At 29.1% G+C, this 12,141-nt stretch overlaps 1 protein-coding gene across 12 annotated transcripts in view; it reads right to left on the bottom strand.

Annotated features, from left to right (window-relative positions):
- Positions 1–12,141, bottom strand: part of Rdl (Resistant to dieldrin) — a 37,914-nt gene that overhangs the window by 9,954 nt on the left and 15,819 nt on the right. For 9 of the 12 annotated variants that reach the window (XM_089468316.1, XM_089468320.1, XM_089468315.1 and 6 more), the window contains exons 5-8: positions 8,274–8,500; positions 6,964–7,046; positions 3,455–3,592; positions 317–601 (exon numbers count right to left, since the gene is read on the bottom strand). In XM_089468316.1, coding sequence (XP_089324442.1) covers positions 317–601; positions 3,455–3,592; positions 6,964–7,046; positions 8,274–8,500 — 733 coding nt within the window. Of the gene's footprint in view, positions 1–316; positions 602–3,454; positions 3,593–4,974; positions 5,113–6,963; positions 7,047–8,273; positions 8,501–12,141 lie in introns of all 12 variants that reach the window. The other 3 variants (XM_018007459.2, XM_018007465.2, XM_018007463.2) reach the window with 1 other exon arrangement.

The raw sequence follows: 12,141 nt of genomic DNA, 5'->3' as shown, positions 1-12,141 counted from the left end.
TTTATATGCTGCAAAACGCTAAGCGAAGTGTTTTTTCTTTTCTTTTTTTTTAAAGAGGTAGATTGGCATTTCGGCTTGTTCGGGAGCCTTTAGCCAAGGAAAAATTAAATAATAAAATGAGAAATTGTTAAATTGGATAAATAAAGCAACACACATAAATGTAGGGTATATATATGTGTGTCTGTGTTTCGTACTAGATGCTTATGTGTGTGTGGTGCTCTATGTTGGCTACTTGGAATTGGAATGTGTTGTTGTTTTTTGGTAAATGTTAGTTTTTTGGTTGAGGTTTATATTTTTGTCGCTAGATTTTGTTTACCCAGTAGACTGGCAAAGACCATAACGAAGCATGTTCCCAGATAGACGTCAATCGATTTGACGTACGAAATCTTTGGCAGCGCCGCATTTGTTGACGACATCAACGTTGTCATTGTCAACACGGTTGTCACACCGAGCGCCACACGCGCCGGCGTTGCATTGCGATTGAGCCAAAATGATACCCATGATATAATAACGATCAGTCCAGAGGGTATGTAGATTTGTATAAGATAATAGCCCATCGAGCGCACGAACTGTATTTCGCAGGCTAAGCGCGAATAGTTGCCTGTTTATTACCAATCATCGGTATTCACAATTCATAAGTCATTAGTCATTAGTCATTAGTCATTAGTCATTAGACATTAGTCATTAGTCATTAGTCATTAGTCATTAGTCATTAGTCATTAATCATTAGTCATTAATCATTAGTCATTAGTCATTAGTCATTAGTCATTGGTTATTAGTAATTAACCATCAGTCATTAGTCATTAATAGTTTTATACAACAAATTTAGTAATTGCCGGCAATTCGTTAGTTTTTTTTTTTTTTTTTTTGAGGAAGAAAGAGAAAAAAAGAGCAGAGAGTAAAAATATTATTAGTAAATGTTTCACTATAATTCCATATCATTTATTTACTAAACAAAATTTAAGTTTTATTTATAACACATATTAAAAACAAACAAAATTAAAGCAAAATTTAAAAATTAATAACAAAAGATGAGCGCATTTAACTGTAGGAACTTTAGGGTTGTCTGCATGATAAATCGATATGAATCCATAAAAACGCTTCAATAATTTAGATATTTATGTGTTACTTATGCAAGATGAAGATGATGTATTTGATTAGTAAGTAAAGCGAAAAAAATAACATTATGATAATATGGGCTATATATGTATGTTTATATTAACTAGATATTGTCAAAATTGTGTTAAGTGCTAATTAGATGAAATATTTAACGCTTACTAGACTGAAAACTGTTAAGACGAATATGTTTTGGTTATATTATTAATAAAAAACAATATTAAACTAAAAGTTAAAAAAAAAAAAAAACACAAACCAAAAGTTAACATGAGCAGGAGATAGAGAGCGAGCGAGAGCTAGCCTAAGGCGAAAATTATTGTGTTATTTTTTTTTTTTTTTTTTGGCCTGCGAGAATTCAGATTTATATATGTATTATTATATAGTTTTTGAAAGGAAACTTTAAAGATGAGAGCATGCTTGGGAGGGCGTTTTGTATATTTTTCTATTTTTTACTTCTTGTTTTTTTTTTTTTTTTTTATATATATATATATAACTATATATATAAATATATTGTTAGATTTTGCTTGGTTCTGCTAATTATTATGGAAATAAACGGATTTTTATTTTAAAATTTCAAGTTTTTAAAATTCTAGTATTTTTGCAGTATATATTTTTTAGATGTGTATTTTTCTGTATTTCTTTTTACAATATTAATGTGATTTTGTTTTGCTATTTGGTTTTGTTTCGGGTTATGCTAATGAAAATATTGATAGCGTATTTAATTTTGGCATTATAGTATTATTAACTAAATGTGACTAAGTTAATAATGTAATATAGTCATATATGTGTGTGTGTTTATGAAAAATATAATATATTGTTAATGCCAGGCATAAATCGAAAGGATGATTATCTAGGTATAAAAGCCATATAAAGTTAAGCATAGCTATTTTTTATTTGTATCGGTGTTCAATATATAGATATATAGAAGATATACGTATGTTTCTATTAATTTTATTTTTGCATATATATATGTAAAGTTTACTCTTAGTGGTTGCCATGACACAAATGTCACTAATTCAATTTCAGTTTGATTTTGTTTGCTGGTTTTCAATGATTTTTTTTCGTTTTTTATTTTTTTTATTTTAATTTTATTTTTTGTATTTTTTGTTGTTGTATGAAGTACGGAAAACTTTTCAATTGATTTTAGTTACTAATTTGATTCGCTTTGGCTTGGGCCAATAATTTAATTTTGTTTATGAACCAATGACGAAATGAAGATTTGGAAACTAAATAAATTTGAAAGGAAATAAATCAAATAAATGGTTTACTAAATTAATAGAAAGGAAAAAAAAATCCAACTAGCTTAACATGCATTTTTTTTTGTTCTTATATTAAAATATTGTCTTTTTTCGTCTTCTTTTATTTTATAATTTCATATTCTATGTAATGGGCTAAGCAATGTTTTCTTTTCTTGTATATTCTTGCAGCTGTCCTATTTGAATGCTCTGGTTTTATGTGAATAGTAGGTTTCATTCTTAAAGAAAATTAGTATTATATTGTTCATATCAATTTCCTAATTTTCAATCATAAAATCTGTTAAAATCGATCGATTTTCTTAATTTATTGGTATTCGGATAATAATGTATATATTAAATTTAAAATATATTTTCCAATTATAAGCTATGTATATATCGATGATTGGAAATGCTCAAATCATTACAATGATTTCTAAGCAATGTACTAACTCTATATAATAATGTATAATGAAAAGCTCCTATGAATCGTGAAAGGATATCTGCAAAAATATGAATTATTCGGCATGCCGAAATCATTTCTAGTTCTATCTGATCTGCTGATACATTTTTGAGCGTTATTTGTAAATTGAGAGAAAGCAAAATGTTTATGCTTAAGTTCATGCATTTGTCATATGGCGACGCAATTTTCAAATGTAATCTTAGCAATTTGTTTGCTCAATATATGTATATGTATGTTATATAACCCGACTTTTTGTTCTAGGTAGATGAAGAAGTATACGAGTGCTTTATAAAAATATTTGTTGGGTTGTTATAAAGAATGAAAATATGTTAAAAGTTAAGCAACAAATCGAACTCAAGATGAAAACGCAAAAATTATATATATATATATATATATATATATATATATATATATATATATATATATATATATATATATATATATATATAGGCAGAGTTAAAATCGTCATCAGCACTATTTTGTATATACATACATACGATGTATTGTGTGTAGATAAAGGTAAATATAAATAAGTATGTATATATACATATATATATATATTTAAATATATATGTATATTGATGTATGTATGTATAAAGTTAAAAGTAAAGTTATAAAAAAATCGGTAACCGTCTACAGGTACCTGTGGTAAGACTGATCTCCATGGCCCTTTGACGATGACCCAAGACCTTAAATTGGGGCAGCGATACCTCGCTCGAGACACCAACCGAGTTCGGGCCCTCGTTCCATTTATAGCGTATGTCACGCATCGTGTAGCCGACTATTTATATTTATATGTATATATATATGTATAGTGTATATATACATATAAGTTAATTAAATTTTTGAGTTTTATGTTGATTTGATTGTTATAATTTTTTTTTTTTTTTTTTTTTTTTTTTTGGCGCAGAGCGATGTTGTGGTCGTTGTCGTAGTAGTTGTTCATTTGACGAAAAATATGCACAAAACAAAAAATACATTTCGTGAGACTATTAATGATTGGCAAAAAAAGAATTTCATAGTGAGTTTTATCAATTTTGTTCTTCTCATACATTTTTTAATTTCTGTTCTTTTTTTTTTTATATATATATATTTTTTTGGTAATTAATAGTCTCATTCAGAACTTGTTGCTTGAAGTGTTGTCAAATATATTTTTTGATTTACATTCATATAGATATAAGTATAGTTAAAATGTTGTTCATATATAATACAATAAAGTACAAAGTATTTATATATTATTTTACAGCATACAATAATTTTCTATTTTTTAATACTAAACTTAAAGCTACTGTTTGTTCTTATTGGCAGTAGTTTTTATTAATTTATATATTTTTTGTAATATTTATTTTTTTTCAGTTAAGCACACTAATATGGCAGAAATTTGTGCTCTTGTGTATTCTGTTTATGAATAATATTGATATGTGTATCATAACTTCAAGATTTATAAAATATTTTCTTGTTTGTCGTTGTTGTTGGTAAGCCTACCCAAGCAAATGCGCTAAAATAAATCCAAATGAAAAACTGTAGCTGAGCTCGTAATTAAAAGTGAAAACATATATACTTTTATAGAGAGAAGGAGAGTTAACACTCGCAAACACGCCTAACAACATTTTCTAACACTTGTCTACAACTGCTGCGTACTGTTCTTAAGTATTTTTGTTTATATATATACTATTATTAAATCATATGATGATGGCACAACAGAGGTTAGTAAAGGACACTCGAAACACAAGATATGTATATATATATATATATATATATATATATATATATATATATATATATATATATATATGTATATATATATGTATATACATATATATATATAAATTTTTTAGTTAGTAGAACAAGTTACAGTTAGCACTCGATATAGGTGAACACAAAACTAAAGAAAATGTGCATGTTGTTTGGTATATATATTGATATATAGAGAGAGATATATATATAAATGCGCTATAAACCCTTTTGAAAGGAAATTAAAACAGATTACGTAATAATGAAAGTAAATTAAAATAATGAAAAGTGTTTTTATTATTTTTTTATAGTCACAACAAAGAAAACTGTTTTGTGTGTGTTTCATTCACAATGTTTTGGTATTTGTTGTTTTTTTTTTTTGGATCTGTTTTTGGATTCTGGTATGAATTTGTAATGTATGGAGGGTACCTGTGGTTAGGTTTATTTCGGTCGCCCTCTGCCTGTGTCCCAAAACGCGGAACTGCGGTAGTTCGACCTCACTGCTCATTCCCACACTACTCAGTCCATCTCTCCAGAAATATCGGATATCTCGCATCGTGTAACCAACTGGATGCAGTTATTGTTGATGTAGTTGTTGTAGTGGTAGTTGTTGTTGTTGTTGCAAAAAGGGGGCAGGTGGTTAATTAATTATTGTAATTGTTGTTTGTTTCGCTTGTTGTTGTTTTGTGAAGGTGAAGGAGAGTTGACTTTGAATAAGTTCAATTCAATCAGGTTTAGTCGTATTGGTGAATACAATCGTATGAACAGCTAGTTAGTTCCAAGGAATGTACGAATGATTGACCAAGATGAACCGTAATTGAACTTTTGAATAACAACAAAAAGCAGTTTAATAGTTTACATACTAGTTTCACATTTACTAGTAAACTAACTTACTAGCGCGCTAGTCTCTCGTTCAATTTGTACTAGCTCACGATTACGGAAATAGGTTTATTAGTTCACGTTTACTATTTCACTAGTTCACTACATCATTAAAAAGACATAGTCAATAAGTGCATGTATTTTTAGTAGTTTCGATTTCATCACTTGTTCAATTGAACTTATTCTGAACGTCAACTCTGACAACTCTATTTTGTATAGTAACACAATTGTTTTCACTTTGGGGTGTTACAATTAGCTTAGACTTAAATTTTAAATAAGGTAAGTTTAAAACTAGGGTGAGCGAGTGTTTTGACAAAGAATTTAATCATATTTAGTATGTATTTACATAGAGATTGCTTATGTGTGTGTGTGTGTTTGTGAGATCTTGGTGTTAAAGCGTGCTATAAAAAGTTCGTTTTATAATATACATTGAATTGTTTTTAAGTATATGGATAGTTGCTATAATTTTAGATCATTTATTATTAAGCATATATATTTCTTATATTTTGGTTTCTTTTGGCTCTGTTCAAGTCGATCGATCACAATCAGGAGCCTTCTGCGGTTGCTGTAAGTGAGAAGGCGACCGAAAACCAACCAATCTTATGAATTCATTCGCTTTAATGTTACGATATGATATACAGACATATATCATGTTAGTTGATCTGCGAGATTGTTGTTGTTTTTGTTGATTTATTTTTATTTTTATTGGAAGGGCGGGGACACATGAATGAAACATGAGAATTAAAGAGTTGTACGTTGTATGGCTGCTGGATAAGTCGCTTGAATAAAATTTTAGACGATTAAGTTTTAACTGATTTGGCGGCTGTGCAAACAATGGTCTCGAAAATCATAAACAACTTGGGCAATAGTATGTATATATATATATAGATGTATATAAATATCTACGCAGTAAGCACTATCTAGAGCTATGTCGATTTTTGATTTACTAAAGAGAAAAATCCTTAATTTGATTTTGAAAATAAGGTACGCAGGGCCCTGTATAACTAAAGTTTATTTCCTTTTTCGATATACGGTATACGATTATCGTTGTATATTCTCTGCGTGTTTCTAGCGCTTATTTTAACACTTTTTGTTTTATTATTTGCTTTCTTTAAAATGGTTTTTCTGCCCACACTGAACAAACAGCGCGCGGCCTTAAGCTTAGTGGCCAAAATTTGGTGCGGATGCAATTAGCTAAGGGCTATAACTATAAATATATATATAAGATATAAAACAGAGCTATTGATATATATCGTTTTGGTCGGGGCAGTTGAGTGTTACCCAGCACTAAGCACATCGGCACTTTACTTTGGCCACTTTTAGGGTTTATACTGATAAAGTGCTTCATATTCTGAATGAGTTCATTTCTTATCGATACATATATATTTTTATGTATATATCTATCGATATGCAAATACATTTACAATTTTATTTTATATCGATATTCAAATTTAATTATTGATATTAATTTTATTTTAATTTTTTGCCTTTCTTTATTGTTAAATTTGATTTGTTAAAGTAATTATCCATAGTACTTACAGCTTTCGATCTCAATATGACAGAGCTGTCGATCCATTGGAAAATATTGCAGATTCATTGGACACGATGCGGTGATAGTCAATCTGGAAAGTTTCATTTATGTTTTTGTTTTGTGGAATGGGAAGTTAATATAGAGAAGAAGATAATTAGTAAGTTTTTGAAAGATTTGGCGAATGAACACAGCTAATGGTTACACAACAATTAAATAAGCGGAGGAGGAGCAAATAATTTACGACATTTAAGGGATTATTAGGGGGGCGGGCAAAGTTGTTTTCTTTGTTATTAATATATATATATTTTTTTGTTCTAGTAGAGCGAGTTCAATTGGATATGAGTTTACATTCATTTATATTTAATTGTTAAGAAACAACATTTGTATTTTTTGTTAGTGATACGAGTGGCATTTGGTTATTTTTGTAGTTGAGTGAGGCGAGTGGCGCAGGGTAATTAAATTTTTTTTTTTTTGTTATTAACATGAGGTTTTGTGACCTAAATACTACGTATACATAATAGCATATATAGATATATTTATATAAATATAGTTTAGTTTTGAGTTGGAGTTGAGTTTGGTTTGAGTTTGGAGTTTTAGTCGGCTGCTGGTTATTGATACATAGATTTTGGACAGATTCTTCGTTTAAAGGTAGTAGAAAATTATATGCCCAGTAGCTACAGTAGCTACTGTGACCAGTGCGCAACCTTTTTGTGGTGTAAAAGACACATGAGATACTGCAACTGGTAACCTGCCTGAAAGGGATTTCCCAGAGGAGGGGTTTGTACAATTTCCTTTGCAAACTTCATTTGTGCAATGAAATATGCAAAATAGATATTTTAATATATTCTTTTCTTTTTACTACTTATTTAAGTACTTTCGGAATATATATAGTAAGAATCGCCAACTTTCGATCGCTTTCACTTTTGCCAATTGAACTCACTTGATTGAAAACTGTTTTTCATTTTGTTGAACTTTTCGTTTCATATCGATAAATATACTTTTGTTTTTAAAATAATTTTAAATATAACATTTTTGTTTTTGGATTAGTAAATTACAACATCCATTTATACACACACATCAAAAAACAGTACAAAGTTGCAAGAAGGGTTAAGAATTAATAAAGAACAAAAAAAAAAAAATAATTTTTTTGTTAGTAAATTTTTTTTTTTTTTTTTTTGTACTATTTGCAGTCAATAGTTTTTTTTCTTTAATAAAAAGTGTATTTTGTTTTTTGTTAGTTAGTTACACACATACACATATAGATTGTAAAAAATTTTAAAATTTTGCATTGAATTTGCTGAAGATAGTTGATTTTTACCTAATACTTCTTGTTATCGATCCAGAATGATGCACACGAATGAATTCATTGCTGGTTGTTGCAATGTGAAAATATGATTGTTTTTCATTTACAAAAAAGGTGTCAGGTACCCAAATATTCTTTATGAATTCTGATCCAACCGATAGTGTTTCTACACCAGGTCGTTTTCTATACGCTAAACGAGGATCGGTCCAAAATTGACGAAAGTAAAAATCCAATGTAAAGTCCTATATCATATACGATAATCATACGTATTTGTTTGGTTTTTTTTTTTTTTTTTTTTTTTTTTTTTTTTTTTTGTATATTGATTTCGATTTCAATTACAAAGTGGGAGCAAAAAGAGATGTTTGTTCCTTATTAGTAAACTTGATAGCAGTTAGGACTAAATATTATATATATGTATAAAATAAAAAAAATATTGAATATATGAAACTAATATAGATATATTGAAAAGTAAGTTTTAGAAAATTTTGCTTAAAGAATTTTGGAAAATAGAATAAAATTTCGCACAGATTTAATAGAGTTCATATTAGATATATGTATGTATATTTATAGAGTTCGCTAATTATGAAAATCATAAATGCGTTTTATATAAGACACAACACAAAGAAAATTCACAAATCAACTGAAATTATTGGAAAAGTTAACAATATCGTGCAACAATTTATAAATATAATGGACTTGGACGGGCCTTTTCTTTTTATGTATTACTTTTTTTTTTTTTTTTGGCAGGGGTGGGTCTAAAAATACATTTAAGTTTCAGGCATGCAAAAACATCAAACTTACAATATTTTGGGCAGCAATAATATATATTTTTTAAATTGAAATAAACTGAAATTAAGAAAACTGAAAAGCTTGAAACGAAAAATCAAATGAAATCAAGTTGAAAGAATGGTAATAGTAGACAAGCTTATATACAGTAAGCAGTTCAGAAACCTCTCACAAATTGTTTGATTTGCTGTGATGTGAAGTAGTTTAGAGATATTCTGTTTAGTTGAGAGATTTGTTACTTATATTTTAGGTTTTATTTTGTTCGCTAAATCTAAGGCAAATGACTATATAAAATCCATTTGTACAGCAAAAGAGAGAAAGATGGCTAAAGAGTTAGAGATAGAGAGACAAAGAGCGAGAGAGAGAGAGAGATCTTAACTTTTGCTAGCTTGGGTTGGCTTGTCTTGGCTTGGCTCTTTGTTGTCCTGCTGCTGCGGCTGTTGGCAGTGCCATAAAGCTAAAGCGTTCTATATAGTTATATTTACTTAAGGAAGCGGTACTGGAGCTAGGCAAGGCGAGGTTTGGGAGCTTAGGAATTATTTTTGTTATGGTACAGTCAATAGGTGTTTAAACATTTGTATGTGTATTGTGTATGTTGGTTGCTATAGGATTGGACTTCACACAAATCGTTTTCCGTACTCTTCAAATAATAAAATCAACAAAATTAAATATAAATTTTTTAGATGCAAGTGATATTTGTAAGAAATCGCATAGCTAAGGTACTTTTAGGTACTTTTATCGTATGTATTAACTTGATCACAGAATCGCCCGAGGCACTCGTGACATAATTTATGCAATTCTCAACGCCTTTTATAAATTATTTAATCTACGTTTCAGGCTTAAGTTCAACTCTAGCAGATTTGGTTTCCACTCGGTACAGGCACGCCAAAAACAAAACTTGAACAAAGGTGAACAGCAAAAAATAAGAAAGGGCTGTTCAGACAGTTATATATATAGGTGTTCATATGCTATATATATTTATATATACAGGTTCCACTCTAGGCAAAATCATAAATTATATATTATATTCATATAGTCAAGGTACCTTTAATATAATTATATATTTATATCCTATTTATCTGTCGTATTGAATCTATCTGTATCTGTATCTGTATCTGTATCTGTATCTGTATCTGTATCTGTATCTGTATCTGTATCTGTATCTGTATCTGTATCTGTATCTGTATCTGTATCTGTATCTGTATCTGTATCTGTATCTGTATCTGTATCTGTATCTGTATCTGTATCTGTATCAGCATAAATATCTATGTATTGGCACCTATTGTATATCTCCATTCCATCCTATATTTGAAACCACATTTGCTTCTCAAGCTCCGACTAGTATCACTTGCTTAAATTTTTGGCTTGTTTCTATTCGTTTTATTTTGAACAATCTTTCAGATACCCATTTTATTCGTTTTATGAGTGTGTGTGTTTCTCTTTTCAACGATATAGAAAGTGTAAACTTATAAATGAAATAAAGTTATATAATAGTATGTTTATGCGCGTGTTTTAGTTTTGCTGTTAAGGTGTATGCATGACAGAAACTACAAAATTGTTGTCGTTTTTGTTGTTATTGCTGTTGGCATGAGGCGGCTGGGTATTGTTTCGTGTGCCGTGTTTTGTGTTTGCGTTGCCCCGATCTCGTGTACATGTTGCTGTTATGTTAACCACGTTTATTTCACATAAATTGATTGCTATTGACTGGATGCCAAAGCCCAGCAAATAAAACCAGAAAAAGACAGTGCACGTGTCAATTCGCCCAGCATTGTGCGCTCCGGTAACGGTGCAGTTAGTATGTGTATCGTATTGAGGGTGCTTAAGTACGGTGTATCTGATTTCACACATATATTTATACATATATGGGTTTTGGCATTGCTCGCAAAAGTATTTTACTTTTTAGTTTTTATTTGTTTTCTTACTTGGGTGGGGGCCAATCGAATGCTATTCTCTAGCGACCTCATTTCAAGTGAAGTGTTTGTTAGCAAGTGTTATATATATATTTAGCTAAATTTCGAGCCAATTTATCCAATCGTTAGAAAAATCGTGGGGGAAGAAAACTATAATATAGTCAAATGCAGAACTTTCATGATGTTTACTTTATTAAGTGGAGTATTAAAGGAATTAGAACAGAAACTTGTGTTTATCCAATTGTCTGTATCTTTTAAGTCTTTTTAAGTCTTTGGCTGCTGAACGAAAATCTCTAAAAAATTGATTAATTTTCGAAAGAATAAGCAAAATATGAATTAATTTAATTTATTTATTTTTGTCTTTTTGCTGTAGCGCTCAGTTGACCTGTCGAAAATGTTAAAAATTAAACACAGAAGTATCTTGAACACTTATATACGTTTTGCTATATTGAGTAGTTGAATATATATATGTATATCACATATGACATTGAGTTGAATATATGTATATATTGTACGAGTATGCTATATGACATACATGATTCATATTCATTCATATTTTCATAAATATTTTTTTTTTAACAAAAACGCATGCGCGCAGCCTTTTGTCTGTGGGGACTGCTGTGATTATCGTTTGCCATTGGCCATAATAAAGTACGATTAGTGGACAAATTTTGTAGCTTAAAGCCTTTGAATAGAATAGCATTTGCACAGAAAATTAATGAAGATTATCCAATTAGTGTGGGATGCAATAAAAAAAAAAAAAAAAAAAAAAAAAAACTAAGATGAGGAGTCGAGCAAGTTATGTTCAAAATAAAAATTTTAAATATGGCTTTATTTTTAAATTTAAGCTATCAGATTTAAAGCATAGAGTAGAACACGAGGCAAAGAGTAATGTAGCAAAAGATTGAAACTTAGATAGATTATCTCGATTGCCTATGAAATTCCAATTGAAAATAAGTTATATGAGTTCTTTGATTTGTACTTTATTTTGGCTCAAGGACAAATTTGAATGGCATTGCAAAAAAACAATTATGAACACAACATTTAATTGTTAAAAATTTTGTTTTTTAGAATATATGTTTATATATATATATATATTTAAAATAAAGTTTAAATATTTTTGTATAATGACTATATATGCATTTGGAAAATTGCAATTTGCTTTCAATGTTTTTAAATGAAAAATG

Source organism: Drosophila arizonae, chromosome 4, assembly GCF_054131065.1.
Source record: "Drosophila arizonae isolate 15081-1271.41 chromosome 4, UAZ_ARI_1.0, whole genome shotgun sequence".
Lineage (NCBI taxonomy): Eukaryota > Metazoa > Arthropoda > Insecta > Diptera > Drosophilidae > Drosophila > Drosophila arizonae.
Note: the sequence above shows the minus strand (reverse complement) of the source record. Positions and strands in the feature narration are given on the sequence as shown.